Source organism: Perca fluviatilis, chromosome 1 (genome assembly GCF_010015445.1).
Source record: "Perca fluviatilis chromosome 1, GENO_Pfluv_1.0, whole genome shotgun sequence".
Classification (NCBI taxonomy): Eukaryota; Metazoa; Chordata; class Actinopteri; order Perciformes; family Percidae; genus Perca; species Perca fluviatilis.
This window is the reverse complement of record NC_053112.1, coordinates 17,718,013-17,734,236: the sequence shown is the minus strand read 5'-3', so window position 1 is coordinate 17,734,236 and position 16,224 is coordinate 17,718,013. Positions and strand designations below refer to the sequence as shown.

Sequence of the window (16,224 nt, the reverse complement as noted above, 5' to 3'; positions counted from 1 at the left end):
AAGAACAGATACTCCATCCATGATGGCCGAACAGAATCGGTCTTTACTGTGACCATCTCTGATTTGAGGCGCACGGATGCTGGGAAATACTGGTGTGGGGTGACCAGAACTGGAAAGGATATCTACACTGAAGTCATGCTGGAAGTAGGAAGAGTGCACGCCTCATTGCTAAATAGTTAAAAATGTATTATTGCATTACTTAGCTATACCTTATTGTTGTTTAGTTACTAAGAGTTGTCACCATGTATTATGGCAGAACAAACAATTGGACGGTTTTACAGTAGTGGACTGTGGCAAAGTACAATTACCTAAGTACTGTACATAAGTAGAATTTTCAAGGTACTTATAATTTACGTGTGTATTTCCATTTTTTCGTGCTTTACTCTTCTACTTAAAGTGATGGTTCGAGTAATTTCACTCTAGGGTCCTTTGCACCATGACCTCGGGCCAAACACCCCAGAAGCTTTTTTCACCTGGGTCGAACATTGGGAGAGTTAAGCGTGAAGTAGCGTTAGCCGCTGAATAGCTTAAGCGCAGGCTAATGGATCAGTGTCTCTTAACATTACCCCACTAATAATGCCCGAAATGATACCAAAGGTCTACACTAGTATATATAGGTTATGCACTCATAAAGCGATGGATTGTAAAGATTGTAAATTGACACCAGAAGTTTATGTAAATAACACTTGCCTGCTGGCTTCTGCTCTCTGCTGTTGCTGTTGCTGGTAAGAGCCGAGTGCTTAGGGACATCTACAAATTACAACACCGAAAAGAGATGCAACAAAAATATTTTTTATTTAACTTATTTTTAAAGTAAGTGCTGTAGTATAACTAGCAGGGAGACAAGTAATAATTGAGGTAAGTTTGGAGACATTACCTTATTTAATCATTAAATTAATAAATATGTTTGTTGCATCTCTTTCGGTGTTGTAATTTGTAGATGTCCCTAAGCGCTCTTACTGGTAGTAACAGCAGCAGCAGGCGCAGAGCAGAAGCCAGCAGGCAAGTGTTATTTACATAATTTGGTTAACTTGTACAAATTTTACAATCCATCGTTTTATGAGTGCTTAACTCTTTGTACTACTGTAGACGTTTGGTATCATTTGGGGAGGTGGGGTATGTAGTGGGGTTATTTTCAGATTAACCTCGATCAATGTATCAGCTGATAACGCTACTCTGCACGCTAAACTCCAATGTTCGACAAGGTGAAGAAGCTCGGTGTTTGTCGAGATCATGGTGCAAAGGACCCTAGGGTAAAATTACTCGAACCATCACTTTAATTTCACTTCAGAGGCAAATATATTACTTTTACTCTGCATTTATCTGACAGAATTAGTTACTTCATTTTCATTTTTGTATACAAAACATATGACATTCCAAAAATTGATTCAGGGTTTTAGTAATTTTGAGTAAATACAATATTTTTATAGCTCCATATTAACCAACTATGCCCTTACACCTACATGAGAGGGGCAGTTCTGCCTGCATAATGAGCACTTATTCTTTTGATGCTTTCACTACATTTAGCAAACAATACTTCTCCATTTTACTTTAGTCAATGTTTTAAAAGCCAATGCTTTTATGTTGTGATATTGCATCTTTGACTCCAAGTAAAGAATCTGAATTCTCATATCTGGGCTTCTAACAGTCTGTGATGTTGTTCATTTTACTGACAGACAGCTGCTGTGATCATTCCACCAAAGTCCAACGTTATGAGGAGAGTTCAGTGTCCTTCAGTTGTCCGTATGAGTCTGAGTACCAGAACAGCCTCAAGTACATCTGCAGAGGAAACCAGCCCTCCACATGTCTGCAGCACGCACTAATCTCCTCTGACAACAAACAAAAGGGACAGTTCACACTTACAGATGACATGGAATCCAGGAAATTCACAGTGACCATTACCAGCTTGACCCAAAACAATTCTGGGTCGTACCTTTGTGGTGTCCATGGAAAGCGCCGGCTGCCTGGATGTTTTCTCTGCTTTTGAGCTAGAAGTCAAAGGTAAAAGATCTACCTCATCATATTGTAGTAAACAGTTATTTTTCACAGAATGTAAATGAGCTAGAAAACACTTTCTGTAAAATAGGTATTGAGAAAAAATTACAAAAGGTTTAAGAAACAAAGGTTTGATTTGACTCTTCTCAAAATTTAACAAACAGTTGAAGGAAAGCGGAAAAATTTCTATTCTGAGCTGAATACAGGCTGCAATGTTGGCTGATCTTCTTTCTGTTTGACAGAGTGGTGCTGTGTGATGTCACATAATCTGAGCGGCATTGTGTGACTATACATAGTTTACCATCATGTCAGCATGCTAATATTCACTAACCAGCACTAAACATAAAATATGCTGCTTAAGTTTTGCAGTTATTTGGTCATACAATAAAGGATAATTGGAAAATTATACCTATTAATGGCACTGGATGAAAAAACAGGGGTTTGCATTATTGAATTTTTATTCTCTAGGGAACATTAATCTCTGTGGAAGAAAAAATTTAATTGGGGGTGGCAGTAGCTCTGGCAGTTCACTTCCTGGGCACTGCCAGGTGCTCTTGAGCAGGGCACCGTACCCCCCCCTACCGCTCAGGGCGCTGGTCCAACACTGGCAGCCCACTCACTCTGACATCTCTCCATTTGTGCATGAATAGGTCCTGAGCATGTCTGTGTGTATTTCAGGTCTGTGTAGTGATTTCTAACAAACAGAGTGTAAATTTCCGCACTGGGGAACAATAAACATTATAAATTGTTAAATTATTAATTGTGAGCCTTCCAACAGTTGTTGAGACAACCTCAATGTATGGAAGTTTCAGAAACAAACTTTACACTTATTTGATTTGTCAAAATATATCAAATCCGTGAGCTACTCTGAGCTGAATGAATGTCTTTCTGTTGGTCTGTTTTTGACTTTCTTTGCCAACAAGAGATTTTCTTACACAAACTGCTTCTCTTTGAACTGAAAGTGTGATATATATACAGCATGTATTTCACATATGTAATATTAATGTTGTTTACAACCATAGTTTAGCATGTCAGCAAGCTAATATCCGTTAATTAGCACTGACTATGAAATACGCTGAGGGATTCTGGAATCGGGAATTTGTTTTGCTAGAATCTGGAAAAATTGAAAATTGGACTTAATGATTAAGCTTGATGAAAAGTCAGGAGATGACATTATTATACACATACATTGTTTCCTCTGGGGAACATCAATGTCTATATAAAAATGCATAGTGATCCATCCAACAGTTGTTGAGACAAACTAAAGGTGGGCTGGAGGAAAAGTCAGGGAGATCACTAAAATCATTAGAATACATCATCTGAGAACCTGTATAGTATATGGTTTGTGCCAATCCATGCAGTAGTTTTTCATCATCTGCTTGGGGAAAGTGAACATATGTACCAAGTTTCATGTCAATTCCTTTTGTTGATATATTTCATTGCTATCCCAAGAGCCCCACTGCTACTAAAAGTAAGAATATGTCCCAAGTGTAATAAGAAACTTTCTCTAACAGACTTTCAGCAGACCAGCACTGTGATGTCTACTATCAATGTGGTTCCTATCTTCACTATGGTGGAGGCAACACCTATCCCTGGAAAAGAGATCAAAGGTGTGTAGGTGTGTGTGTGTGTGTGTGTGTGTGTGTGTGTGTGCGTGCGCGTGTGTGCGCGCGGGTCCTTGCGTGTGTGTGGCTGTGTGTTTTCAGGAAGTGTATATTTTTACTCTGTTCTGTTTTTTTCCCCAGATTCAACACTCGTTTACTCTGTGATTTTAATCGTGCCCGCTGTGCTGCTCATACTGACATTTGCCCAGGTCATAGTTTATAAATACAAAGGTTACAAAGTGCGAGGTATGATTCAACAAATGCATGCACAGAACCATGCATACACAGGGAAACACATACACATATGCATGCACACAACTTGTTTTTTTGGAATATTTTATTTTCAGTTTCATATATAATGCGTACAAACATGTCAGTACACCAACAGTATAGCGACATAACACAGGGCAAAACATGGCGGATAAACCCCCGTACCTTATAGCCCTCCCTGTAAAATTAAAGAAAAGAAAAGAAAGGAAGAAAAAAAAAAGGAAAAAAAAAAGGGTCAGTGAGCAAGCTCAATACAAACGACTACATCATGTGCTTGGAGTAAGAGATGTACTGATATGGTCCAAATATGGCTGCCAAATTTTCAAAAAGGTGTCATATCGTTTCCTGAGACAGTAAGTGATTTTTTCCAGGGGAATGCAGCTATTCATCTCAACAGTCCATCTATCAATATGAAGAGGGGAGTCAGATTTCCATGACACTGCAATACACTTCTTAGCCACACATAGAGCAATTTCAATGAATTTGAGTTGTGTATTGTTTAGAGAGCGGTGAATACTTGTAAAGTTCCCCAATAGACAAAATTCAGGGTCCACAGGAACATCAACTCCTATGATCCTGGTTAAAGTGGAGCACACAACTTGTTTAACCAGTTCTTATGCTGTGTGTTTTCAAGGAGATGGAGGCAACATGAACAGAAACAAAACCAAGACAGCAGAAACAGAGGAAGTGATAAGTGTATCAGATGTAAGAAAACAAAAATACAAAGCCTGCTAATAGACACAAGAGGCTGCAATGTTCATTATGGTCCACATTACAAATGTGTGGGACACAAAAAAAGTGATGATTTTTTTCTATTAGTGGGGCTCAATATGTAAAGTTTGTTTTTAGGGTGGGAAAGAAGTGGGATCATCGAAATCAAAAGAAATGTGACTAAATTGTACACATAATAACCTAATCTCATGGGGTTGGTTGAGAAAAGATCGGGATCTAAAACTGAAGGGGTTCATCCTCTTGAGAGCATGAACGTGCTCTGAGAATTTGAGGATAATATGCCCATTAGATTTTGATATTTCTTGGGTGCAAGTGGACATTCTGGCCGCATGACGGCATCAGAAGAAAGGTCAGGATGTGAAAATGATTTCTCTGGTTGTCATTTACAGGAAAATTAATACCCAAAATTACTAGTAATCTGACCTTTAAATGGAAGTGGGTTTTCCTCTGAAACAAGTAACCTATTGAGCCAAAGCAATGACCAGCTTGCTGATTATTCAGCCATTTTCATGTGCATATTTTTTTTACTTTAATCTGAGTAACCTCACCCTCTTTTCTGTTTATTTTTGCTGATTCTCTTTTAGATTTATCAAAATCAAGACTTAGTGTACTCAAAGCAGTGGACCTCCGAACCACAGAGCGCCTGTCAACACCACGATGACGCAGGTGAAGCCGAACAAGATTCTGTGTACCAAAACGACACCACAACAGATGATATCTACTGTAATCAAATTTCCATTATAGCCAATAGGAGATGAACAGCATGCACATCTGTGATCAAACCTTGCATTTTCGGGTCACATCTGTACCCAAATGATCCTGTTTGTATCTCAATTAACAGTTGACCAGCAAATATTCACGTACCGCTATGGTTCAACCTTTCTTTCCATTGTCTTACTGAAAACTACAGTAACATAATTATTTGTACAGATTTGTTTTATAATTACCATCAGTTATATTAAGTACTTATTGTCATTGCTTATTTAATTTCTTCAACTTAGATTTTACATTTTAGCTTTTACTTTTACATTCATTATGATTGCTTATTGTTAATATAACTGTTGCACAACTGCAATATAAGAATTGTAGGCATGATAACCAGTTCACCTACAAGGTAAATACACCAAATGTAAGTTACCTTCATGAATGCACCTTTACTTAAAGTGAATAAATAAACAAAATGAAACAACTGACCACTATTGGTTTTTGCACTTTATAAATAGGATATAAAAACAACATCGACACATAGTTCCAAACATTTGATGAACTGAAATATTCAAGTGAGTCATTTTAGTAAATTAGAGCATGACACTATATTTCCAGTAATATTCACAGAGAGACAACCCAGTCTCACAGCAGTTTTTGAAATGTTCACCTAATTTAATCTATTGATTCATATACAAGGACACGTTTATCTCGTTTTTTTCGTGATGGTCAGCACGTTTTTTAAACTAATTTATTTCAATGGGAAACATCTTTCCTGAATACAGCGCAATTCTTTCTGCCAGTCGGGCTGCAGCAGATTGGTATTTTTTGTATTTTTAGCCCTATAACCGCTGTTTTAATCAACATTTATTCACCAGATCTTATCGTGGTTGATGGGCTATGTATTTCTTTTAATGTTATTATTTCTGTCTTATTACCAGGGACGCTGGATTGCTTTGTTGTTTATTGATATTTTTAAAACTATAATGCTATTCATTTCTTTATTTTAATAATATTATTTTTGTCTTATTACCGGTGAAATATTACAATAGGCCTATGCTGTAAGACAGAACACTACGATATGACCGAGCTGTGGCGCATTCAAAGCCGATATCCCACAATGCAATGCGGGCATTCATATCAGATAATCGGACAGCGATCAACAGGTCTTTAACACGTTGCAGTTTTGTTCCAGTAAGTTATGCAACGTAATAACGAGAAACACACACACACACACACACACACAAAATTGTCCATGGTGGCTGAGCTCTAATGTTTTCTTGAATGTCTCTTATTTATCCTGACACACATAAAGACAAACTCACAATTCAGTGGATTCGTTTTCTGAAGTTGTTGCATTAAACTCAATATGTTTTTGTTTTATACTACAATGTAGTTTTAATAAACAGAATTTGACACTCACTTGATCTAACTGACAACCTGAGCTGTAGTTTTCTTCAGATTAACTCACTGATCAAGTCCATTTCCTATTACTAAACTCACAGTCAAACACTTCTGGTTAGTGTGTGTCACGTGAGCCCTCTGCTGGTGCTGTTTGATTGTTACACTGAATTTACTATTAGACTTGATCCTAAACAAATGAACTCACCAATACTTCAGATGCATTCCAGATTGCATAACCCATTTAATAACTATTTATCAGTCCATACATACTGTTGACTTCATCTGTATTAATTTGAAGAGAATTTCCCTTTGATGGTTGAAGAGAATTTCCCTTTTATCACTGCAGGATGTAGTACACCAAATAATAATGTATAGGCATATTAGTAAGAACAAATGCAAATTGTTATTTAGAAAATACATTATTTGAAGTAGTTAGGTTTCACCCTGTTATTGCGCGACGGCGACATGACGGTGTACCCGCCTCTTGCCCCATCTCCACTGATGTCAGATAATGGATGGATGGATGGATAGTTATAGGTTTCACTCGCCTTTATGGCCGTTTTTGACTTTCTTTGCCAACAAGATATTGCCTTAGACAAACTGTTTCTCTTTTAGTAAATAAATGTTTGCTTGACATGTTGAATCTACTTGCATGTTTAAGATATATTTCCAACAACATTTGAAAGTAGTTGAAAAGTGGCAAAACATACCTTAGGAGATGCAAATTGTAAAATATATAATCATATTTAGAAAGTAATCACAGGGGACCTCTAGCTCACCCAGTAAGAGCGTGCCCCCCATGTAGGCTGAGTCCTTTGCAGCGCCCTGGGTTGGAGTACGACATGCCCCTTTGCTGTGTGTCATCCCCCATCTCTCTCCCACCTTTCATGTCTATCCGCTGTCAATATAAAATAAAGGGAAAAGCCCCAAAAAAATCTTGAAAAAGAAAAATCACATAATTAGTTTATTTAAGCCCCACAATTCTAATAAGTTTTCTCTGTTCTTGCCCAGTGAAAGCTAAATAACACTAGGCCCCTAATTAACATTAAAGATGATTTATAAAATCCTGCCAACAATTCACATTTTAATAGCTTATTATTCTATGCAAAAAAATGTATATAAAAAGGCTGGCCCGCCCTACACATTATTGTAGGCCCAGTTTATTATGCATCTTCATTTTATACAATATACACTACCGGTCAAAAGTTTTAGAACACCCCAATTTTTCCAGGTTTTTATTGAAATTCATGCAGTTCAACGTCTTATTGTACTCTGAAATGAAAGAATAGAACAAATGAACAATTTAAGTTAAAAAAGAAATCATGGAATCAATTTATAAACCAAAATGTATTCTACATTTTTTGACTCATCAAAGTAGCCCCCTTTGGCAGATATAACAGCTGAACACACTCCTGGCATTCTTTCTACAATGGAAATCAAATATTCTTCAGAACGTTCTTCCCAACTCTGTTGCAGAAGTTCCCATGAATGTGTTGCACTTGTCGGTTGCTTTGCTTTCACGTTTCTGTCCAGTTCAGTAACTATAAACTAAAGGGAACCGTTTGTACTTCATACAAATATTAAATCATACCCACCTAATTGGAGTGCAAGTGAATTTGTTTTCTTTGTACCCTCTTTTCACGATTCATAGCAGTTCATTGCAAGTTTGTACAAGACAGGAAATTCATTTGTGATAGTTCAAGGTTGATAAACATGTGATCTTAATGCAGAAGTGAAAGGGTTTGCATGGTATGCTGAAACATAATGTGGGTGTAACATTTTCTATATTGGCAACATTGCTTTTGCAGTTTCTATTTCTTTGAAACTGTAATGCAATAAAATGAGGCGGTGGAGACTTCAAAGCCTGCTGTTCACCCTGTGCAGTAAGTTCTTTCTTATTTCATTAGTAAATATATCAGTTTTTTTTCTAATTCAACATGGCAGATTACTACACCTTGATACTGGTGGTCTTTGCAATTTCATTTAACAGCTGTAACACAGCTAGCATTGATTTATGTCTACATGGAAATATACAAATTATATCATAGACTTCTCATCACATTAAAATGCATGTTATATGTTCAGTGAAGCTGCCTAACTCTAAAATAAAAAAAACAAAACATGAAAAGTTGTAATGACGTCGCGTTTCCAGGTTGTTGTTTTCATTTCATGTTGTCTTCTCTTTACAGTTGCTCTCAGCTGTGTGAGGAGTGCAGCAGGGTTAATCCGTGTGTCTGGGTATGAAGGGAGAGAAGTTCAAGTTTCTTGTCCCTATGGAGAGGGTTATGAGTCTTATGAGAAGTACCTGTGCAAGAATGACTGTGGGAGTGATGATGTTCTTATTACGACGACAGAAGCAAAGAAGAACAGATACTCCATCCGTGATGACAGACAGGTATTTACTGTGACAATCTCTGATTTGAGGCGTATGGATGCTGGGAAATACTGGTGTGGGATTACCAGAACTGGTTATGATATCCCTCCCGGCCCCTAAGGGAATGGGTAAAACAAGAGTAGGTGAATAAATTGCGAGATACACCCCAGTGCTAAATTTCCACTCGTCAAGTAACGTTAATTATTTCATGACTCATCTAGACCTTCTTCTTTAGTTGCTACAGGTTGTCACGATAATGTGTTCTGGGTATGACGCCAGAACATTAAACAATTGACACATTTACAGTGGTGGAATATGACTAAGCACAATTACTGAAGTACAGTTTTTGAGGTACTTAAGGTTACTTGAAGATTTTCATTTTCTCCTACTTTACACTTTATACTTCTACTTCACTTCAGAAACACTTATTGTACTTGTTTCCACATAAATCAGCTATGCTGCTCCTACACCTACATGAGAGGGGTAGTTCTGCCTGCATAATGAGCACTTTTACTTTTGATGCTTTCACTATGTTTAGCGAACCAGAGCCAGGCCAGCTGACAGTCTTGCCTGGGCCCGGGACGAGATAAGCTTAGATGGCCCCCCCCCCCACGCCCAGATCTCTCCTTTTTCCTTGCTCTTCCTCTCCCCTGCTCTTCCTCTCCTGTTCCTCTCCTCTCCTGTTCATCTCCTGTACCTCTCCTCTGCTCTTCCTCTCCTGGTCCTCTCCTCTTCCTCTCCTGCTCCTCTCCTATGCTCTTCCTCTCCTATGCTCTTCCTCTCATCTTCTCTAATCTGATCTTCCTCTCCTCTCCTCACATCTCTCACTGAAATTAATGTGATCAGTCTCTGATCCATCCTGCTCAGACTCTCCGACAGGGCAGCGGGCCCCTCCCGCATCTCTCTTTTTTTTTTTTTTTTCTTTTTTTTTTTTTTTTCTCTCTCTCACCCGGTAGCCTGACTCTGTCCCTCCGTTGCGAGGCAGCGGGCCCCTCCCGCATCACTATCTCTGTCACCTGACAGCAGCTGGATCTCTCTCCTCTCTGTCTCATCCTCTCTGACGGAGCTACCAAACTCAACTCTTTCTGTCAGAGAGAACGTGTTGTCTCAGGCTTTTATACAAGCTAATGGACGTTAACATTAGAGCTGGCCTGTTAACTTACGTTACAAGGCTCGTAAACGTTGGCTGCGCTGTTTCTTACCTTGCTCTACGTTGACAGTTCCAGCTTCACCGTCACCACCTTTTTTTTAAAATATTTGTTTAGAAAATCTCTAAGGCCTCTATTTTCTTCTTCTCTTTTCCTTCCTTTTCTGAGCACCGGACTTGTGCTGACCGGACATTTTGAGTATACTGAACTTCAAATCTACTGAAAACAACATCAACTTTTGATCAGTGGCCAAACCATTTTTGTGTTGGGGGTCGGGGGGTTCTTGACCACTATTTCAAGGACAATTAGGAAGAAAACAAATAAAAAGCTTTTATGTAACTCAAATATTACATATTTTTTTCCACAAATAGGCCTATTTAAAAAAATGTTTTTCAATTATTCCATAATTTAATGAGGGCCCAGTTCTGGGCCCCCAGTTCTGGGCCCCCCCTACTGTGGGCCCGGGACAACAGACCCGTTTGTCCCCCCCTATCGGCGGGCGTGCCAGAGCTACCTTTCCATTATACTTCAATACATTTTTTATAGCCAATGTGATATTGCATCTTTGACTCAAGTAAAGAATCTGAATTCTCATATCTGGGCTTCTAACAGTCTGTGATGTTGTTCATTTTACTGACAGACAGCTGCTGTGATCATTCCACCAAAGTCCAACGTTATGAGGAGAGTTCAGTGTCCTTCAGTTGTCCGTATGAGTCTGAGTACCAGAACAGCCTCAAGTACATCTGTAGAGGAAACCAGCCCTCCACATGTCTGCAGCACGCACTAATCTCCTCTGACAACAAACAAAAGGGACAGTTCACACTTACAGATGACATGGAATCCAGGAAATTCACAGTGACCATTACCAGTTTGACCCAAAATAATTCTGGGTCGTACCTTTGTGGTGTCCATGGAAACACTGGCCTGGATGTTTTCTCTGCTTTTGAGCTAGAAGTCAAAGGTAAAAGATCTACCTCATATTGTGGTAAACAGTTATTTTTCACAGAATGTAAATGAGCTAGGAAGCACTTTTTATAAAATAGGTATTGAGAAAAAATTACAAAAGGTTTAAGAAACAAAGGTTTGATTTGACTCTTGGATGATTTGTCAAAATTTACCAAACAGTTAAAAGGAAGCGGAAAAATGTCTATTCTGAGCTGAATACAGGCTGCAATGTTGGCTGATCTTCTTTCTGTTTGACAGAGTGGTGCTGTGTGATGTCACACAAACTGAGCGGCTTTGTGGGACGCCCAGTAACTATGCAGTGTCCCTATCCACCACATCACAAGGATAACAGGAAGTTCCTCTGTAAGGGAGACCACCACAAAAACTGTAAAGACATGATGACGAGTCAAAGCAGGTTCATGCTGCAAGAAGATGTTGCATCCAGCTCTTTCTCAGTGACGATCACAGAGCTGAAAGCAGGGGATGCTGGGACATACTGGTGTGGTTCAGACTCACAGTGGAGTGCTGGTAATTACACCAAGATTCAGCTGTCACTAGGTAAGATATTGAAGAGTAAGAGAGACGGAGAATACAGCTCAATATATGACAGTGAAAATGACTCTAGCTGTAAGTTCTATCGAGGTTTGAGCTCCGCTTCATAAACTTGGTTCAGCTTAGGTATGCATCATGACACCATGGCATAACGGATTTAATCCCTCCTCCTTCCTTCTTGATTCCTGAAACTATAGACTATCAAATAATTGCAAACGTTATAGCCTTTAGCTTTTATATTCCATCAAAGAAAGGGTATAGTCTTTTAAACATAGTTTGATGACTCAAAGCCTGATTTGCAGAGTGTGTAGTTCGCAGGTGTAATCTTTACATAGTTTACCACCATGTCAGCATGCTAATATTCACTAATTAGCACTAAACATAAAATATGCTGCTTAAGTTTTGAAGTTACTTGTTCATACAATAAAGGATAATTGGAAAATTATACCTATTAATGGCACTGGATGAAAAGTCAGGGGTTTGCATTATTGAATTTTTATTCTCTGGGGAATATTAATCTCTATAGAAGAAAAAATTTAATCGTGATCCTTCCAACAATTGTTGAGACAACCTCAAGGTAGGGAAAACAAAACATATCAAATCCGTGAGCTACTCTGAGCTGAATGCAGGCTGCAATGTTGGCTGAATATCTTTCTGTTGGTCTGTTTTTGACTTTCTTTGCCAACAAGAGATTTTCTTACTCAAACTGCTTCTCTTTGAACTGAAAGTGTGATATATACAGCATGTATTTCACATATGTAATATTAGTGTTGTTTATCACCATAGTTTAGCATGTCAGCAGGCTAATATCCATTAATTAGCACTGACTATGAAATACGCTGAGGGACTCTGGAATCGGGAATTTGTTTTGCTAGAATCTGGAAAAATAGAAAATTGGACTTAATGATTAAGCTTGATGAAAAGTCAGGAGATGACATTATTATACACATACATTGTTTCCTCTGGGGAACATCAATGTCTATATAGAAATGCATAGTGATCCATCCAACAGTTGTTGAGACAAATTAAAGGTGGGCTAGAGGAAAAGTCAGGGAGATCACTAAAATCATTAGAATACATCATCTGAGAACCTGTATAGTTTATGGTTTGGCCAATCCATGCAGTAGTTTTTCATCCTCTGCTTGGGGAAAGTGAACATATGTACCAAGTTTCATGTCAATTCCTTTTGTTGAGATATTTCACTTTGGACCATTTCACTTTGGACCAACTGACTGACAAACATTGCCTTTCTCTAACAGACTTTCAGCAGACCAGCACTGTGATGTCTACTATCAATGTGGTTCCTACCTTCACTGTGGTGGAACCTGTCAGATCACAAGCAACACCTATCCCTGGAAAAGAGATCAAAGGTGTGTGCATGCGTGCGTGCGTGCGTGCGTGCATAGGTAATGTGCGTGTGTGTGGCTGTGTGTTTTCAGGAAGTGTATATATTTTTATTCTGTTCTGTTTTTTTTCCCCAGATGCAGCACTCTTTTACTCTGTGGTTCAGGATGTGAAAATTATTTCTCTGGTTGTCATTTACAGGAAAATTAATACCCAAAATTATTAGTAATCATTTGGCCAATGAAAATTCACACCAAATTCCATAACAATCTGACCTTTAAATGGAAGTGGGTTTTCCTCTGAAACAAGTAACCTATTGAGCCAAAGCAATGACCAGCTTGCTGATTATTCAGCCATTTTCATGTGCATATTTTTTTTACTTTAATCTGAGTAACCTCACCCTCTTTTCTGTTTATTTTTGCTGATTCTCTTTTAGATTTATCAAAATCAAGATGTAGTGTACTCAAAGCAGCGGACCTCCAAACCACAGAGCGCCTGTCAACACCACGATGACGCAGGTGAAGCCGAACAAGATTCTGTGTACCAAAACAACACCACAACAGATGATATCTACTGTAATCAAATTTCCATTATAGCCAATAGGAGATGAACAGCATGCACATCTGTGATCAAACCTTGCATTTTCGGGTCACATCTGTACCCAAATGATCCTGTTTGTATCTCAATTAACAGTTCACCAGCAAATATTCACGTACCGCTATGGTTAACCTTTCCATTGTCTTACTGAAAACTACAGTAACATAATTATTTGTACAGATTTGTTTTATAATTACCATCAGTTATATTAAGTACTTATTGTCATTGCTTATTTAATTTCTTCAACTTAGATTTTACATTTTTGCTTTTACATTCATTATGATTGCTTATTGTTAATATAACTGTTGCACAACTGCAATATAAGAATTGTAGGCATGATAACCAGTTCACCTACAAGGTAAATACACCAAATGTAAGTTACCTTCATGAATGCACCTTTACTTAAAGTGAATAAATAAACAAAATGAAACAACTGACCACTATTGTTTTTTTTGCACTATATAAATAGGATATAAAAACAACATCGACACATAGTTTCAAACATTTGATGAACTGAAATATTCAAGTGAGTCATTGTAGTAAATTAGAGCATGACACTATATTTCCAGTAATATTCACAGAGAGACAACCCAGTCTCACAGCAGTTCATGAAATGTTCACCTAATTTAATCTATTGATTCATATACAAGGACACGTTTATCTCTTTTTTTCGTGATGGTCAGCACGTTTTTTAAACTAATGTATTTCAGTGGGAAGCATCTTTCGTGATCACAGCGCGATTCTTTCTGCCAGTCGGGCTGCAGCAGATTGGTATTTTTTGTATTTTTAGCCCTATAACAGCTGTTTTAATCAACATTTATTCACCAGATCTTATCGTGGTTGATGGGCTCTGTATTTCTTTTAATGTTATTATTTCTGTCTTATTACCAGGGACGCTGGATTGCGTTGTTGTTTATTGATATTTTTAAAACTATAATGCTATTCATTTCTTTATTTTAATAATATTATTTCGGTCTTCTTACCGGTGAAATATTACAGTAGGCCTATGCTGTAAGACAGAACACTACGATATGATACGAGCTGTGGCGCATTCAAAGCCGGTATCCCACAATGCAATGCGGGCATTCATATCAGAGAATCGGACAGCGATCAGCAGGTCTTTAACGCCAGTATCGCTTCAATGTACATATTTAATCAGTGGTCACCAGCAACAACATGTTGCTCAGTATTGTTCCAGTATGTTATGCACCGTAATAACGAGAAACACACACACACACACAAACTTGTCCATGGTGGCTGAGCTCTGTTTGCTTGCTTGTCTCTCTGTTTATCCTGACACACATAAAGACACACTCACAATTTTATTTATTTTTTTACTACAATACGGTTTTAATAAACAGAATTTGACACTCACTTGATCTAACTGACAACCTGAGCTGTAGTTTTCTTCAGATTAACTCACTGATCAAGTCCATTTCCTATTACTAAACTCACAGTCAAACACTTCTGGTTAGTGTGTGTCACAGTGAGCCCTCTGCTGGTGCTGTTTGATTGTTACACTGAATTTACTATTAGACTTGATCCTACAGATGGAAGAACCAATCGGCAATATATTCCAGATTGCACAGCCCATCAATAATTCATCTGTATTAATTTGAAGAGAAAAAAACGTTTTGTTTGTTTGATTCATTTTCCTATTACTTTTTTCAGATTTTACTTTGTCTATTTCCCTTTTTATCACTGCAGGATATAGTACACCAAATAATAATGTATAGGCATATTAGTAAGAACAAATGCAAATTGTTATTTAGAGAATAAATTATTTGAAGTAGTTAGGTTTCACCCTGTGATTGACTGGCGATCTTTCCAGGGTGTACCGCGCCTCTTGCCCAATGTCCACTGATGTCAGATGTTGGATGGATGGATGGATAGTTATAGGTTTCACTCGCCTTTATGTCCGTTTTTGATTTTCATTGTCAACAAGATATTGGCTTAGACAAACTGTTTCTCTTTTTAGTAAATAAATGTTTGCTTGATATTTTGAATCTAGTTGCATGTTTAAGACATTTTTCAACAACATTTTAAAGTAGTTGAAAGGTGGGAAAACATACCTTAGGAGATGCAAATTGTAAAATATATAATCATATTTAGAAAGAAATCACAGGGCGACCTCTAGCTCACTCAGTAAGAGCGTGCACCCCATGTAGGCTGAGTCCTCTGCAGCGGCTCGGGTTCGAGTCCGACCTGAGGCCCTTTGCTGTGTGTCATCCCCCATCTCCCCAAAAAAAAAAGCACATAATTAGTTTATTTAAGCCCCACAATTCTAATAAGATTTCTCTGTTCTTGCCCAGTGAAAAGCTAAATAACACTAGGCCCCCTTGGGGGTCCTCAGAGTCAATGCAGGGGGGCCTCCAAATTATTGTCAATTTTTAAAAGTTAAAAAAAAAAAATGAAAATGTCAAAACATAATTCCAACATATTATCAGCAAAATTAAATCCCCACTGATGATAGCCTTACTGGCCTATAGGTAAGGTAGTCGCTAAGGTAGCCATCCACGGACTTACTGTGCCGCATCTATGTAACATTAAAGAT

General features: G+C 38.1%; 1 protein-coding gene across 3 annotated transcripts in view; it reads left to right on the top strand.

The window, feature by feature from the left end:
- Window positions 1-16,224, top strand: part of LOC120560159 (polymeric immunoglobulin receptor-like) — a 60,926-nt gene that overhangs the window by 20,246 nt on the left and 24,456 nt on the right. Inside the window, exons 1-3 of one of the 3 annotated variants that reach the window (XM_039802387.1) lie at window positions 10,840-11,193; window positions 11,436-11,735; window positions 12,989-13,099. In XM_039802387.1, coding sequence (XP_039658321.1) covers window positions 10,851-11,193; window positions 11,436-11,735; window positions 12,989-13,099 — 754 coding nt within the window. In that variant the 5' untranslated portion in view covers window positions 10,840-10,850. Of the gene's footprint in view, window positions 1-3,509; window positions 3,551-10,839; window positions 11,194-11,435; window positions 11,736-12,988; window positions 13,100-16,224 lie in introns of those variants that run through there. The other 2 variants (XM_039802377.1, XM_039802395.1) reach the window with 2 other exon arrangements.